General features: G+C 32.5%; 1 protein-coding gene and 1 non-coding gene across 17 annotated transcripts in view; one reads left to right on the top strand and one right to left on the bottom strand.

The window, feature by feature from the left end:
* Positions 1-18798, bottom strand: part of Vps13b (vacuolar protein sorting 13 homolog B) — a 756023-nt gene that overhangs the window by 729883 nt on the left and 7342 nt on the right. For all 16 annotated transcript variants that reach the window (XR_006856245.2, XR_009228666.1, XM_046464889.2 and 13 more), the window contains exon 3: positions 16020-16163. Coding sequence is in view for 14 of the 16 variants with exons in the window: in XM_046464889.2 (XP_046320845.1) it covers positions 16020-16163 (144 nt within the window). In the remaining 2 variants the exon portion in view is untranslated. The remainder of the gene's footprint in view (positions 1-16019; positions 16164-18798) is intronic.
* On the top strand, positions 4804-4910 carry LOC124107066 (U6 spliceosomal RNA). Its single transcript, XR_006856273.1, has one exon. It is a non-coding gene; the product is annotated as a U6 spliceosomal RNA (small nuclear RNA).

Genomic DNA, 18798 nt, shown 5'->3' with positions numbered 1-18798 from the left:
TCTGTGAATTGAGACCTCTGAAACCATGAGCGCCCAAGTAAACTTTTCCTCCTAAAATTGTTCTGGTCAGATCTTTTAGTTACAGCAGCAAAAAAAAAAAAAAAAAAAAAAAGTGTACTAAAACACTCTCTTGATGCTTTACTTTCCACCCATAAAGTGGGAATATTCTTGCATTCATAGGGCTTATCAGGGGAATTAAGAGAGATTCAGGTATATCTTTAGCAGTATTAACCTGTTGGAAGTATCATAAATTTGTTGTTTTTGTTTTTGTTTTTGGTACCAGGTATAGAACTCAGGGGCACTTGACAACTGAGTCACATCCCCAGCCCTATTTTATACTTTATTTAGAGACAGGGTCTCACTGAATTACTCAGTGCCTCGCAGTTGCTGAGACTGGCTTTGAACTTGAAATTCTCCAGTCTCAACCCTGAGCTGCTAGGATTACAGGCCTGCACCACCACACCTGGCAAATACAAATATGTTTGTCTCTTTTTTCTTCTTTCCTTCCTTTTCTACTTTTCTGAAAAGAAATCTAAATGTAGCACATTACTAAATATCTATATTACAAGAAAGGAGAAATCACAATTAAACTTGAGTTGTCAGAAAATATCACAAAGAACATGATGTCTGACTGACCTGCAGGAAGAAAGGGATAAAAAGGAAGAAGCAAATGTCTTATTGAAATGAGAGTGGGTAGCTCAATTTAGGTAAAATGGAGAGCAGTAAAATATAAAGCTGTAAAAGAAGCTGGGGCCAAAGATAGCCTTGAATATCAGAGTCCAAGAAATTTAAGCTTTATTATTCAACAACCCAATGAAACTCAAGAGAGAGAATAACAATATGAAATACTTGATTCAGGAAAAACCTTCAAAAGCAGAAATACCAACAATTAATAGATTGTCTAAAAAGTTTAAAAATTGAATGAAGAAAGAAGCAATGAGAATTCTTTTTATAATGATAGCACCACAAATTCCACATGTCTAAAACAAAACATATAAACACTGCAATTGATTCAACTTATTAACCCACTACTCACATTTTTCCTACAAATCCTCTTGGTCCTTTATGCCCTGATTCAATGACACTATCATCTTACTCTCCTAAGAAAGTTGAACATGATCTTTCATATCTGCTCTAACTTTGCAAAATGATGCTAATGAGTCTTACAAATTTCATGGCAGAAAAGCAGATGCTCCATATTAACCAGGAAACAACAAATCAAACTTTTGAAAGATGCCGTGTTTTTTAAATATGGTTTTAGTTTTGATAGACGTTTATTTTATTTCTTTATATGTGGTGCTAAGAATCGAACCCAGTGCCTCATACATGCCAGGCAAGTGCACTATCACTGAGCTATAGCCTCAGCCCTGAAAGATGCAATTTTTAAACTGAAATGGTAGATGCAATTTTAGAGGGAGGTGTTTCCAGTAAAGGCATATCATAGCTGAATGTATTCTAACAGAGATCAAAACAGATCAAATAAACAAAGAGTTAGGGGCTGGGGATGTGGCTCAAGCGGTAGCGCGCTCGCCTGGCATGCGTGTGGCCCGGGTTCGATCCTCAGCACCACATACAAACAAAGATGTTGTGTCTGCCAAAAACTAAAAAATAAATATTAAAATATTCTTTCTCTCTCTCTCTCTCTCTCTCTCTCTCTCTCTCTCTCTCTCTCTTACAAAAAAAAAAGAGTTAGGACCCATCTAAATAGAAGTGATGTTTGGAACTTTTAGGTTTCCAATTTTAAAAAATTATGCTTCTAATAGTAGTATACTAGATAAAGGGAAACATGTTAACAATAAAATAAAAAGAAAATTTTAGCTAAGTCAAGGCAGTGAATCAGAATGAAGATGACACATAGCTCTGCTCAAGATGGCAGAGGCACAACAGGAATACAGAGGATTCAAAGTGGTCATGCAAGATTAGAGATAGTTACTAGGCTCAATATTTAAAATCAGTAATGGAGTGAAGCTTCAGTTCTTGAAAGGAGGTCAAAAAGAGATACTGACAACTGCTGCGTAGAAGCTGCACAGAAAGAAAGTCAGAAGGAAACAAACTTCAAAATAAAAAACAGAGAAAAACTCTATGATATCACCCAATATCAATATTGCAGGAGCTCTGATTTGACAAGACCTGACTCTGACAAGACAAGACTGCAGAACAAAAACAACTATAAAACTACAAGGCAAGAAGAAATGTGCAAAAGGAGAGCTTAAAAGTGAAAATGTGACATAGATAATGACCCTTTTAGTCAAAATAACCTTACAAACCACTATTCTAAAGCACTCGAAGAAAACTAATGCTAAAGAAATCAACAAATGGGACTGGGTTACAGCTCAATGGTAGAGCACTTGCCTCCCATATATGAGGCACTGTGTTTGATCCTCAGCACCACATAAAAATAAATAAAGATATTGTGTCCATCTACAACTAAAAAAAAAAAAAAAAATTTAAAGAAATCAACAAAATTTCTTCAATAAAATTAATGTTCCAGAATAGCCTTAAAAGATTTTACAATAAATGAATTAATATCCTTACAAAGTGGGCTGGGGCTATAGCTCAGTGGTAGAACACTTGCCTAGCATGTATGAGGCACTGGTTCAATCCTCAGCACCATATAAAAATAAACAAATAAAAGGAGGTATTCTGTCCATCTACAACTACAAAAAAAAAAAAAAAAATTAAATCCTCACAAAGAGATCTAAATGAATACTCCTATACACACACAAATTATCCCCTGTCCACATTAGGATTTATTTTAAAACCATAAAAATGTAAACAAGCCAATGAAACAGAGGAGAGCGCAGAAACAGAGCCATATATATGTATGTATATATGTATGTAAATATGTATACTTGGAATAGAACAAAGGTAGTATTATAAATCAGTGGGGAAGAGAACATTCAAATGATACAGGGAGAACCAGTTACCATCTCTGCCTTATACTATACATGAAAATAAATTCCATGATTAAAGGTAAATGAGAAGTTACACTTGAATCTATTAGAAAAAGCCATAGGAAAATATCATTATGATCATAGGTCAACTGGAAATTTTCCATGAGACAAAAACACCAAACAAATAAAAATGAAAACTAAAAAATCCAGTTATATGAAAACTACAATAAACAATTCTACAAAATAGGAGGTATTAAAGAAAACTTAAGACAAACCAAAGATTGAGAGAAGATATCTGCAACACACCTAATAAGCAACAAAACAGGGTATCCTGAATAAAGAAAGAATCCCTGCAATAGAAAGACAAAATATAAGAAATGCTAATGCATATTACATATTATATAATGTATTTTACATTACGTAATATAACTATAGTTTTAATTATATAGTATATATGACATTAACAAGAATAGTAAACATTCTCTCTTTTTTTCTTTTAAAGTACTAGGGATTTAACCCAGAGACACTTAACCACTGAGCTACATCCCCAGTCTTTTTATTTATTTATTTATTTATTTATTTATTTTTAGAGAGAGAATTTTTTTAATATTTATTTTTTAGTTTTCGGTGGACACAACATCGTTATTTTTTATTTTATGTGGTGCTGAGGATAGAACCCAGCGCCCCACACATGCCAGGCAAGCGCGCTACCGCTTGAGCCACATCCCCAGCCCCAGTCTTTTTATTTTTTTGAGACAGAATCTCACCAAGTTGCTTATAGCCTCTCTAAAATGACAAGGCTAGTCTAGAACTTGTGATCTTCCTGTCTTAGCCTCACAAGTCACTGGGATCACAGGCATGTGCCACCACACCCAGCTAACAAAGGCAATTACACAAAAGGAGAGCCACTTGTTCTTACAAAAATGTAGATATAGATAATGTTGATGCCTAAAGTAGAACATCAAAAATAACAAAGAATTAACTTTTACTACTTATTTCCACACTGTCTGAATTATTTTTCAACAAGCATTACTCCCATGACAAAAAAAATCGTAAACATTCAAGTATTTAGTCTCATGTGGTTAAAATTTCACTGAATATAAAACTGGAGCTATCTTAGAAAACCCAATGTATGTATTATCAAACTATGTATTAAAATACAAGAAAGAATGTTTTCACAGAAATGACTGATATAATCATTCAAAAAGACTTCAGCATGAGGCTGGGATTGTGGCTCAGAGGTAGAGAGCTAGCCTAGCATGCATGAGGCACTGGGTTTGATCTTCAGCACCACATAAATATAAAGACATTGTGTCCACCTTTAAAAAATAAATAAATAAATAATTTGGCAATAAATAAAGGAGCTTATTTAAAAAAAAAAAAAAAGACTTCAGCATATTTAATTGACTGGAGAGAAGACACCTTGGTATTTTAGAGCATTAATAATTTACTACAGGATATGATATACCATATATTTTAAGATAATCCAAAATTGTTTTAAAAATAGATTTGTGAAAAAAGAATGATGAGATTTTTAATACATTTTTCCACTATATTAATAATTCTTTTTTTTTTTTTTTTTATGGGGCTGGGGCTTGAACCCAGAGCCTCCTCATATTAATTATCTCCCTAAAAGTACATGTGCTCTAAAGTTTTCAAAGATATTTCTTATTTTATCCCCTAAGTTCTAATAAGAATGACGATTTACTAAAAGAAAGGAAGTGTCTGTTTAAAAATAAAATAGGCCAAATGACAATTTGAGAGGTATAAGGAAAAGAAAAGATAAACATTTATGGAAAGAAAGAATATATGCAACTGCTGCATAATATGAAACTGCATATTCTAAACCTATGCAAAAGTAAAGGTCAAAATCAGGCCAATATGATGATGATCTAAAAGCAACATGGGAGTGCTCAATTCAGCAGCACATATACTATACTTGGAACAATACAGAGAAGATTAGCATGGCCCCTGAGCAAGGATGACATGCAAATAAATGAAGCATTCCATGTTTTTAATTATATTCCATGTTTTTATGTCAAAATGAATCCTAAACTAAAAAGAACCAATTTTTTAAAAAGAAAAAAAAAAGTAACATGGGAAAAAGATAGGATGGGGGGGGGGGTGGAAACGCAAACATCTTCTAATGATGTCTAATTTCAAAAAAAGAGAAACCAAGGAGCTGGGGACATACCTCAGTAATAGAGCACCTGCCCAGCATGGACCAGGCCCTGGGTTCCACTCCCAGCAGCAGAAAAAGGAAAAAGAGAGAAAGAGAAACTCAAGGAATAAATAGTGTTTAAGTAAAAAATAATGCATTTCAGATAAATTTTCAGTAAGGCACAGAATTTTCTCAATAGTACTATTGAAGACAACTGAGACTTTAAAGTTTTAAACTGAAGTTAGAAATGTTAAATTATATATTATAATACTATCAGTAAGAATAACATTTATAGATTCCTTAAGCATTCAGATCTTTCTCATTCCAGTCCTTGCTATTTTCTTGAATACAAAGTAAAAAAAGCTGCTATTAGAAAAGCCCTTGCACATGAGCAGAAAAACAGAGACCTACCCCAAAAGTTAAATTCTGAAATCAGAATCTTTGAGCAAAGTAAGTAGCAAATTCTTTAAGCATTTACAAATTCTTTTAGCTAAAAGATTTTGAAGCAAGATCAAACAGACTATGAAAAAATATTAAAGGAAGGTCAAGCTGAAGTAAAATGCTGATGGATCAAAGTTTTTGAAGTACATAAAGGAAGAGCACAAAAAATAACTATGTAGGTAAATAAAATATCTTTTATTATTTCTTTCTTAAAAATCAATGGACTTCAAAGCAATACTAAAATATTGTACCAGGGCTGGGGATGTGGCTCAAGCGGTAACGCGCTCGCCTGGCATGCGCGGGGCGCTGGGTTCGATCCTCAGCACCACATAAAAATAAAATAAAGATGTTGTATCCACCAAAAACTGAAAAATAAATATTAAAAAGTTCTCTCTTCTCTTTCTCTTTAAAAAAATAAAAATAAAATATTGTACCACATAAAATGACAATGTTATCACAAATTATGGTAGAGGATAAAGAGAAGCATACTCTTATAAACATAATAAGGTATAATGTTTTATATGAAGTGACATAATATTGAAAGTAGATGGTGATAATTACACTTGCATGTTGTCAGCCCTAGAGCAATCAGCAAAAATAAAAAGGTATGACAGTTTAAAAACTAATAATAAGGGCAAAATGGAATACTAAAATACAGCAGTTACCCCTTACATATGGAGGATACATTATAAAATGTTCAATGTAAGACTGAAACTGATAATAGAATTAAACTCTATGTGTTTTCCTATAAATACATATTTATGATAGTTCAATTTATAAATTAAGGCATAGAAAGATGAACCAAAATTAATAAAAACAATTATATACCAAAACTACATACCAAAAAAATTGCCTGTATCACTACTCCTGCACTTTAGGTCATTATTAAGTAAAATAACATTTATTTGAACACAAGCACTATGATACTGCAAAATTCTATCTTACAACCAAAACTGCTACCAAATGACCAAGGGGCAGATAGGGTATACAGTGTGAATATTCTATACAAAGAAATTATTCACACTTCAGATTTCATCACACTATCTAAAACAGCATGCAATTTAGAATTTGTGAACTGTTTACTTCTGGAACTTTCCATTTAATATATTCAGACCATGCCAGGCTTCAGATGACTGAAATAACAAAAAGCTAAATCACAACAGAAGGAGGATGACTACATGCTCAATCCAAGAACAGACAGGAAAAGAAAAATTTAAAAAAAAGAATCTGATAGAACAAAGACATAACAAATAAAAAGCATTGGGCGTTAATGTATCCATAATAAAAATTATATGAAATAATGCCAGGTGCAGTGGCACACACTTGCAATCCCAGTGACTCGGGAGGCTGAGGCAGGAGGATTGAAATTTCTAGATCAACCTCAGCAATTTAGCGAGGCCCTAAGGACTTAGCAAGACCCTGTCTCAAAACAAAACAAAATAAAAGGTTTGGGGTTGTAGCTCAGTGGCTAAGCGACCCTGGGTTCAATCCCTGGTACCAAATAAATAAATAAATATGAATATATATGTATATGTGTGTATGTGTATGTATGTGTGTATATATATATATATATATATATATATATATATATATATATATATAAAATGAAATCTAAATACTTCAATTAACAGGCAGAACAGGCAGAAATTTTCAGACTAGTAAAATCCAACAATAATCTGTCCATAGAAAACTCAGTTCAGATATGCTCAGTATAGTTTCTAAATACTAAATATCTTGAGTTTCAAAAAGGCGGCCATGGCAAAATGAACTAGTTCAAGGAAAATCAACAACTCCCAATCATCAAAACTAAAATCAGAGAACTGTTGCATGTGTGTTTGTGAATCAAACACAAACAAAACAATCAAAGGTGTGGGCTAAGGATGTAGCTCAGTGTTAGAACACTTGCCTAGTATTCACAAAGCCATGTGTTCAATCCCCAGCACCACCAAAACTAAAAGGAAAACAAAACCTGTAATCTCAGTTCCTTATTATCTGTAATGCCAGGTAACAATTTGGACAGTAACCAGCAAGGAAGGGAAAACTTGGTGGTTACAAGCAAACTGTAAAGTTTCAAAATAGAATATTTTTCTGTATGCAGACTTGAGACATATAAATTCTGGAGACCAAGTACTAAACACTATAATTAAGGTTGCACTGTCATTTCTTCTACAACCCATATTTTCAATCATTCTTACAAAGTCCCTCATGAAACTAAAGCTCCCCTTGTATCAATCCAAATGTTTCTTCCTCCTCAGAAGAACTATAAGTGAATAAAAATATACCTTTCAGCCCAAAAAAGGGGGGAGAATTATCCCCCCAAAAATAAAATATAATAAAACTCCACATACTTCCAACAGATATTCCTCAATAAGTTAAAAAAAATTATTGAACCACTTTATACCAGGTTTGGTGTTCATATGCCATAAACTTCATAAAAGACACTAGAAAATATTTATATATATTTATATATACAAAATATTTATATATATTTATATATTAAAAATTTATATTTTTTAATATTTATTTTTTAGTTGTAGTTGGACACAACCCTGTTATTTCACTTATTTATTTTTATGTGGTACTCAGGATCAAACCCAGGGTCTCGAACATACGAGGCGAGTGCTCTACCGCTGAGCCACAACCCCATCCCCTCAATATGTATATTTTTTAAAGAACTATATCTTTATGTTATCTTCCCAATAGCTAACTAAATATATTTTTTTCCTCCTACCATTTCTAGGCTCTAGACACAGGTAAAAGTTCAGGAAACCATGATTTTCCTCTGTTCCTTAACTCTAAAGGCATTCAACACAGTCTGAAATACATTTACTTATGTTTTCATCCATCTATAGGTTAGCTGTTTGTGGCTTTTGGCTTTTTATGTCCATTTCAGTAATATTGTTTAACAACCCCAATTATTTCACCTCAAAAAGAAGTTAAACCTAAAACAAAACAATTTAGCTTCCAATTATTTTGAGACTACCAACAATATTTCATGCTAAAATTAATTCAAAAACCACATGTAATATGTGAATTTTTCCTTAAAAACTTCAAGGAAAGAAAAGTGCTTTTCTGTCTCATTAACTACTATATCCACAGCATTTAGTACAGAGCTGTCAACTCAACATATATGTACTGAATGGATTTAACTTTCCAATTTTTCCTTCAAAAACAGGAAAATAGTATTAGAGTGATAATTTTGTATGTAAGTTTTTCACAATGTATAATGCCTACGTTATTATACTACTTCAGTTAGATACTAATTACTATGTGAGCATATGGGCTTGACAAGTTTTTAAACTCTTCAAAACCTAAATTAGGGCTGGTGGTTTGGCTCAATGGTAAAGCATTTGAACAGCATGCATGAGGCACTGGGTCCCATCCACAGCACCTCGAAAAAGAAAAAAAAAAAAATCTAAATTAAGAGTACCATAATCCAGTAAACCACACCAATAGTCCTAAACCAAAATTCCGAAAGTCATCCTAGAACTTCTATACTCTTACTCTAGAATCTATCCACAGCCCTCTATGGATACAGGGAATGACAGATCTATCTAGTTCCTATCCTAGAATGTGGGAACCTAGGACATTCTCTTAGAATGTGACAAAATGAATTTAATTAATTCTCTGAATTCTCCTCCTCCAATCCTTTCCTCCATGGTGAAAAACCAGTTAACTTCCTAAATTACAAATGCAACAAGTTGCTTACCTGTTTAAAATACTTCAGTGACTCCCTAACAAGTAGGCCAGTGGTCCTCAAATACTTTTATCTCTTTTAAAAATTACTGAGAATCCCAAAGATGATTTACATGTATGACTTTTACTATTAGAGATAAAGAGAAAACATGTTTGAAGTATATTTAAATTTGTATACATATTTAGATCCTTTTTTTTTTTCATGCTGGTGAACCTAAGTCCTCTTGCATGCTAGACAAGTGCTCTGCCACTGAGCTACATTCACAGCTTGTATACATATTTTATTATGTATTTTAAAATAAAAATATCACATATCATGGAAATTTCAAAATAAACTATAAATTTTTAAATTTGCATGTTATGAAAAATAGCTGTATTTTCCAAAACAAAATTAGTAAAAAGAATGGCATTATTTTACATTGTTTTTTAGCTCTGGATTAGTAGAGGACAGCTAGATTCTCATATCTCCTTCTGCTTTCATTCTGTTCCAATGATATATATCAAGTAGTCTCTGGAAAAGTCCATAGTACATACATGAGAGAATGAGAATTTTTAAAAAGTAAATCATGTTTAGTATTATGAAAATAGTTTTAACCCAGCATAAAAAATGGAAAACATGAGGAAGACCCTGAAGGACTTCAGAGAACACTGGAATACAATAAATATTAAAGTCTCTTATGAGTTGCACAAAAGTTCACTATAAGAGAGAAGAAAATCATTGGATGAGAAAGAAAACAGACTTGAGGAAATAATTCACATTTAGGAATATTCCTGGAGGCAGTTTGAAAACTTGTATGAAGGCTGAAACAGATACTTTCAAAGATAAGATAGCAGTAGAAACCAGAGTTTGATGAATAATTGGATATGAGGCACATTAAGTTAAGGATGACTTCTGGGTTTCTGATTTGGATTGAATGTTCACAGTAGAACTGTTCAATGAAAAAGGAAATATATAAAGGACCAAAAAGGATTTAACTTTAATAAGAATTTCATTTGGGATATTTTATAAGACATACAGGTGAAGTTCATTTAGCTATTAGTGCTGGGGGGGAAAAAAAGACTGAACCCTAAAATAGCATTTTATGAATAAAGAACATAGAAAACAGAATAATAACTAAGACTACTGGAAATAATAGCCAAGGAGAGTAAAATATGACTAAAATAATGAAACCAAAAAAATTTCAATTTAAATTTGGGATAGATAATAGAAAATGATTAAGAGAAGCTGAGAGAAAAGGAGCCAAACAGGTAGAGGAAGTGATTAAGAGGAACCAAGAAAGTGAAATTTTGAGAAAGAGATCAGAGCACTAAATATTGAAGGGAAATGAGAATTTAAAAATAAATGAACAGTGTACACTGGATTGTGCAAACGTGATGTTACTAATGACCAGTACTGAAGTGCTTACTTATAATGGCTTCTGTAAAAACACTCATCAATTCAACAAGGGTAGGATCACACCTGTAAAACCAGAGGTTCAGGAGGCAGAGGCAGGAGAATCACAAGTTCAGTTCAGCAATTTAGTGAGGCCCTAGGCAACTTAGGAAGACTCCATCTCAAAATGTAAATTTAAAAGGGCTGGGATCTAGCTCCGTGATTAAGCGCCCGAGTTCAAGCCCCAGGACCAAAAAAACAAAAAGTGGGGTGGGAGGGCATATGAATTGAAAACAAACTAAACTGTCTCTACTTGTAGATAATGTTATTGCCCATGTAGGAAATCCCAAAGAAATCAACCAAAACACTACTAGAATTAATAATGTAAGCAACATCACAGGATATAAGATCAATGCACAAAAATTATACATATAAAACTGCAACTTTATTTATATATAAATGCTGAATTTATATATGAAAATGAACAGAAAAAAAATTAAATTCACGATATTCATAAATGCTCCAAAGAAAAAAGATATAAATCTAATAAAACATTTAAAAGAATTGTAGGCTGAAAACACAAATTCCTAATTAAAGAAATCAAGAACAATCTAAATAATTGGAGAGGCACACTGTGTTCACAGAATGGAAAACTCAACTTAGTAAAGATGTCAGTTCCCCTCAAAATTATCTATACATTTAAAGCAATTCCTCTGAATCCCAATAAAGGATTTCCACAGCACCTAAAGACATAAGGATAGGTAAAATCTGCCCTCTTGTTTCAAATACTAACCAAGATTAGAACATTAACAGAAAGCTCAGTTTTTTAACTCAGTACTTTAAAGTTTTTGTTGGGTGCAGAGCAGGCTGAACTCTGTTGTCTGCAGGGCAGGCTGAACAGATGTTGGCTGCAAGATAGCCCACGCACTCAAACCCCCCTCTATCTGGTCCTTTATCACCTGTTTGCCTCAAGTCTGAACATTCAACCCTGCTTAAGGCTGAACACTTAACCCCCCCTTGGGCCAACAAGGCAGCTTGCAGACCCAGAGGCCCCATTAGATTTGGGCTATAAAAACTCCCTCCTGCCAGGCCCCCCTCTCTCTCCCTCTCTCTTGCTCCCTCTCTCTTGCTCCCTCTCTCTTGCTCTTTATCTTTCTTACGCGCGCTCTCTGTCTCTCTCTTGCTCTTGCTCTCTCCCTGTTCATCTCTTCTCTTTTCTCTCTCTCTCTTTCCTTCTTTCCTTTCTCTTTGTTGCACTGCTGCAATAAAGATCTTTTGGTTGCTCCGAGTGTTGTGGTCACTTTCCTTTCAGTTTTGGTTTAGGTTAAAAACATTTTTAAAGTTTATTCGTAAGTATTACTTATATAAACAACTTAATGAGTGGTTGCATTCATTAGGTTAAAAGTTTTTCAAAATTTACTTTCCAGATGTTATAAAAACCAGAATAAATAAGTACTTTAAAAACAAATTCACGACTCTCTTTAGATTGCAGAAGTATTTTTTCCAAGACTTAATACACTAAGCAAAGAATGCACGCTCATCACAAAATTTAAAAAACTGTGTAGAAAGTCTTGTGCTATTTTGCAGATGAGGTTCACCAAGGATGAACAAGCAAGAATACAAATAAGGAGAGGAAAACATAATTAAATGTAAGTTCTTGGTAATGTTTTAGCTCAAGTTATAAGATAGACTCGCAAGTATTTGATTATATAAGGATGGATATGTAATGATACAGTTTGTCATGAATCAAACTGTATCTGAAATCCAAAATAGAAAAAAAAACAGATCACAAGTTACAAATCCATAGGACCTAAAGGTAGGGACAATGACATAGAAGGACTCTCTCAAAGTAAACATCAAATCTTTAACAAGTATTTTATTTAGTTTAAAATTATTAAAAATCATTCTAAGTGAACATCAAAGTGGCCTTTATTTTACCCAAAAGAATTTGGGTCACTCTCTTTCAAAAATCTCTGTAATTAAAATGGATTTCAAAGAAATGTTGAGTACATTATAACCATGACCACTACAGTCACACTGAAACATTATAAATCTCTTTGTCTAAGTGTCCTTTGCTGAGATTCTACAAATATCTTAGCCATGCTTTGCAATTCACTGCAGGTTAGGCAATCAACAAATGTTGGCAGAATCAGATTGAACATAAAAAATTGTTATGTCCTTTTATCAAAGCATTTAATGATGGGCTGGGGAGGTAGCTCAGTGGAAGAGTACTTGCACATGTGAGTCACTGGGTTTGATCCTTAGCACCACATAAATAAATTTACAAAAAGGTATTGTATCAGTCTACAACTAAAAATGTATGTATATTATTTTTTAAAGCATTTAATGATGCTGTATTCTTTTAAAATCTGAATTAAACCTCATATTCCCATCTTTTAATCATTTTAATACATTCCCATACATTAAAGTTAACATTTTTCCATATTCAGATATTTGAATACCTGTGATTTTAAAAGCCCCCTTCTTTTAACCTACCATCTCACCCCACTTTTATTTGGGAAATAAAGACTTTTCTTTAATCCTTTTTTTTTTAGTTGTTTATAAACCTTTTTTTTTTTTTTAATTTATTCATATATGGTGCTGACAATTGAATCCATTGCCTCACACATGCCAGGCAAGTGCGCTACCGCTGAGCCCCAGCCCCTAGTCTTTTCTTTGGTATGATGGTACAACATAATTAAACTTCAAATAATTTAAATATGGAGCCATTCCATTCTACTAGTACATGCATAATTTTAACTTAATTACATACTATACCTATCAAAGCTTAAAACCTAAAATTAAAATACTTTAAGTTTTATAATGTTTCTACTCAAAATTTAATTCCAATTACTAGGATAAACCCAAGTATTACTCTCCAGGGGTATACACTTTTAAATAATTTGTCCAAATGTCAAATGCAATTTTCAAAAATCCTTTCTACAGCAAAATTTTAAACATCTGTAAAAAAACACTTTTTTTGAAAGTGGTTTACATTCATGACATTTGACCTTTTATTCCACACACCACAAAATTCAAGTTTCAAATACCATGCAAACAGGAAATCTGATCATTCCTTCAGTAGCCATCTGCATGGTCCAATATCAAATATTAGTTCTAAGTTGCACTAAGTCATGTGTTACAAATCTTTTTATGTAGCCTCTATAATTAGTTGTAATTTGTCTATTTTAAATGTGTTTCTTATGGGACATCTGGTCTTGAAACTTCCACCTTTCCATTGAAAAAAATACTTAGTGACTGGGTTTTTTCCTTTCCACCTTTTAATACAGAGCACAACATGGGTGGTATAACCAAGTCCAGACTTTAAAAAAAAAAAAAAAAAAAAAAAAATCTAATAACAGATGATTAAGAACTATTGCAGTATTACCAAACATAAATGTAAAATAAAACTTACTACAATATAACTATCTACAGGTTTCTCAAATCAATCTCTCAAATACTTAAAGTTCACAAAGAAAGTTTTCATGAGAATATAACATTGGTCTATTTATTCTCAAGAACCACCTTATTTAAGTTAAATTGGATAATGTAGGTTTAAAATCAAATATTTCATTAATGGAAAAAAAGATCTGTGCCTAATGAATTGATATAACAATTACTTTAAAGAATCTACTTAAGGGGCTGGGGTTGTGGCTCGGTCATAGAGCACCTGCCTAGCACAAGTGAGGCACTGGGTTCAATCCTCAGCACCACAAAAAGATGAATAAATAAAGGTATTGTGTCCATCTACAACTAAAAAAATGTTTAAAAAAAAAAGAATCTTCTTAAAATAAGAAATAATTTTAATAACTCATAAATAAGTCAAATTTCACAGAAATTAAAGTTATACTTAGGATTTGCTAAAACTACCTTACGGTTCTCATGAAAAACAGTCATTTTAATAATATTTATAGGGACTGGGAATATACCTTAGTGGCAAAGTGCTTGCCTAGCCCTCACAAGACCCTGAATTTGATTCCCAGCACCAAAATAAATAAATAAACAACTTATCAATTCACTTAAAACTAAAAAGTAAATGTTAAATATGCAAGAAAAAAGTAAAATAATAATAATAATAACAGACACACTACTACAAGATGAAAGTGAAACATACTTCACAGAATGCTGCTGTCCTGACCTGCTGGGCTTCCTGAATAGGAAAAATTTTGGCAGATACTCCCCTCATACATTGCTGGTGGAACTGCAAATTGGTACAACCAATATGGAGAGCAGTATTAAGATTCCTTGGAAAACTGGGAATGGAACCACCATTTGACCAGCCATCCTACTCCTTGGTTTATACCCAAAGGACTTAAAAACACCATACTACAAGGACACAGCCACATCAATGCTTATTGCAGCACAATTCACAATAGCTAAATTATGGAACCAACCTAGATACCCTTCAGCAGATGAGTGGATAAAGAAAATGTAGTATATATACACAATTGAATATTACTCAGCATTAAAAGCGAATAAAATCATGGCATTTGCAGGTAAATGGATGGAGTTAGAGAATATTATGCTAAGTGAAGTAAGCCAATCCCAAAAAACCAAATGCGGAATGTTTTCTCTGACATAAGGATGCTGATTCATAATGGGGATTGGGGGGAGGGGGATTGGGGAGGTCAGCATGGGAGGAATAAACAAACTTCCCTAAAAGAGGAGGAAGTAGAAGAGAGGGGTTACTGGGGTAGGAAAGATGATGGAATGAGATAGACGGACATCATTACCCTAAGTACATAAAACTGGTGTGACAATAGTGTGTACAACCAAAGACATGAAAAATTGTGCTCTATTTGTGTAATATGAATTGAACTGCATCCTGCTGTCAGATATAACAAATCAGAATTTAAAATTTTTTTTTTAAATAGCAGACAGCAACAACAACAAAAAAAAAACCCGATTATACCTTTGCAAAAACCATCAATAAGAAATGATGAGGGCTAGGATTGTAGCTCTAATGGTAGAGTGCTTGCCTAGCATGGGTGAGGCTCTGGGTTCAATCCTCAGCACCACATAAAAATAAAATAAAGATATTGTGTCCACCTAAAAAACTAAAAAATAAATATTTTTTTAAAAAATTAGCCTGAGAAATAGATTTAGAAGATTTGTAAATAAAGATTCACACTGGTCCTTCGCAAAAACTCAAAAATCTTAATCTAAAAATTAAACTGATTTAATCAGGCCTTGCTTCCATTGTAAATATAGGTAATAAGCAATATATATTGACTCCTATTAAGGTTATGATCAATAAAGCAAAATTTGTATGAAAATATCCTTTTAATGTTTTGTCCAAATTTCAGAACACCCTTATTTAAATAAGGCATGTAAACAAAGTGTATACAGTTATATTTATTCATGTGACAGTGAGTTCTAAAAGTTATAGAAATGTCAGATATAATAAGTATTAAAATTAGTTCACATTCAACAACTAGGTTTGATAATTTCTTACCTGTATTCCATCTTTAAGTTTCAATATGCATTCCATTGTATTGATGGTAATTACCACTGGTTCTGAACCCAATTTTGTCCATGGTACATGAATTCTCAATTCATGAATATGTCCGCTTAAAAAAGTGAAGGGTAATTTCAGTTCCTTAAAACACAAAACATTAAAGTTAGTAAGCACTTAATATTTTTTATCCTTGTATCCAAATTCCTTTCTTAAAAGAAAAATAAAATTTCCAGTTCAAAATATTTCATTCATCACTGTTTATCACAAAGCAGAATTAAATAACTTACTAAACTATACTTTATGATAAACCACAAAAATTTATTATGCAACTTACATTTAATAAGTTACTTAAACTCTCTAGGCTTCAGTTTGCTACTCTGATGAGTGAAAATGACATACAATATCTGGTCTATGATAAAGGTTCACATGTGGTAGTGGTAGCAGTCATAAAAATGGATCAAAGCCCTAGACAGCAGCAGTACTTGAGAAAACTGCAGTTGTCTTAAATTTCTAAAATATGTCCTCAAAAGATATCTGCGGGGCAAGTTGAAAGGGGGACTGAAGTGGAGAAAGGAGAATGACCTGACTAAATAAAAACTGACCAACTACAAAAACAACCTATGTACTTTGTCTAATTGAAGAGTTTACCTCAGTACTATTTGGTCATAAATTTCACATTTTTCTGATTGCTTTCTATTATTACTTGACAAAACTTAGATATGATAGCATAAATCTTCATGATAATCACTTTATACTACTTTGTTCCACTCTGGACAAAACTTTTGTTACAAGTCAACAAAGGAAAAAAGACTATATTTCTATCACATTTTTATAGCTATTGCAGCTACGTGCAACAGTTAATAAAAATTATTAATCTTATCCCCTCCGCATCTACTTGGTTTAACAAAATACCAAATAGAGCTAAATACAGGCAGAATGGTAAAGTGCTTACAACCAATAACTCTACAGCCAGCAGACATGGACTTAAATCCAATCTCTGCCACTTAGTACCCAATTACACTAAGTAAATTGTTTCATGTATCTGTGGCTCCTTTTATTATCTGTAAAATTTGAATAATTATAATCTTTTGAGGATTGAATCAATTCATTTTATAAAGTGCTTAGAACACTGGTCTTCCTCATACAGAAATCATTATAAAGATGCTAAATATCATTATTATTATTACTACTAATATTATTATAAAAGTGTGGGTCTAATTTATGTCTTAAAACTAGAGACTCTAAGGCCACATTACTGAAAATTTATTGTCACTACTATTTCTAATGAAATGTTGTCACTGTTCTTTCTGATGGAATGTCACAACTTTTAACTACTTCTCATTATTATATTAAGTTTAAACATGCAGTAATTATTTCAAGCATTATTTAGCTAGCACAAATTATATACTAATCAGTGTCTGCAACAAAGAAAGTATTTACTAAGCACTCACGATGGAAGAGGCACCATTCTAAGCACCTTACCTGCATATAACCATATAACCATATAACATAAGAACAACAAAACGTAAATACTATCAGCCTATTTTATGAAGAAGAATCTGAGGCATGAAGGGTCCAGTAACTTCCCAAAATGAAACAACAAGAAAAGCCAGAACTGAAAACTGAGACATATGACGCTAAAATTCTTTCTCTTAACCACTAATAATATTGCCTTTATATTACCATTATGATTATTGATTACATTTACACTGGCAATGTGTTTCATTGAAAAATGAGTGGATTTTATTTCCATCTCCACCACCCTTTGACTTATGCAACTCTGATACATTTGCAAAATGGCTACTAGAATTGCAGTCTATAGGCACAAATTCGGTTTTCTCAGGGGGAAGATAAAAGATACCCAAATTAAACTCAAGAACTTAGTGCCATAATAATGTTACTCATCAGTTTAGCTACTAACAAATATTAATACACATGTTAGACATGGAATTTTAAACCATATGGTCCATGGTAGAGATCTAACTAAAATTCAACACTTATTATCCCTGGTACCAAAAAAAAAAAAGGAAAGGAAGAAGTCAAATTATCACTGTTTGCAGATAACATGATCCTATACTCAGAAGATACAAAAAGCTCCACCAGAAGACTGCTAGAATAAAAATAATTCAATAAAGTAGCAGGTTACAAAAACAACAAACAATAATCAATACCTTTCCTATACATTAATAACGAATCTACTGAAAAAGAAATCAGAAAAACAATCCCATTCACAATATCATCTAAAAAATATTCTCTAGGAATAAATCTAACCAAAGAAATGAAACATCTCTACAATGAAAATTATAAGGCACTGAAAAAAGAAATCAAAGAAGACACAGGAAAATGGAAAAACCTCCTATGATCATGGTAGGCAGAACTGTTATTGTTAAAATGGTCATATTGCCAAAAGAAATATACAAATTCAATTTTGATGGGGATCAAAACACCAATGACATTCTTCATCATAGACTCTGCTGATCACAGGTGAATTAAATTAGAAATCAATGACAGAAAGTTGATTAGCAAATTTCCAAATGTTTGGAAATTAAGCAATATATTTCTGAATAACCCACTGATCAAAGAAATCAACATAAAAATCATAAAAATGTATAGTTGTTAACTGGAAAGATACAAATTTCTGTGACAGAGATAAATATTTGGTTAAAGAGAAATTCATAACATTAGATGTATATATTTGAGTAAAAAAAGGTTTAAAAAAACAATGACGTTAAGTTTTCTTAGATTCTCAAGAAGCTAGAAAATAGTAAATCACAAA

The sequence above is a fragment of the Marmota monax genome, unplaced genomic scaffold, assembly GCF_021218885.2.
Source record: "Marmota monax isolate L192 unplaced genomic scaffold, Marmota_monax_Labrador192_F-V1.1 WCK01_AAM20220418_F8-fsc00003, whole genome shotgun sequence".
Taxonomy (NCBI): Eukaryota; Metazoa; Chordata; class Mammalia; order Rodentia; family Sciuridae; genus Marmota; species Marmota monax.
The sequence above is the reverse complement of the archived record's forward strand: the minus strand, read 5'-3'. Positions and strand labels throughout refer to the sequence as shown.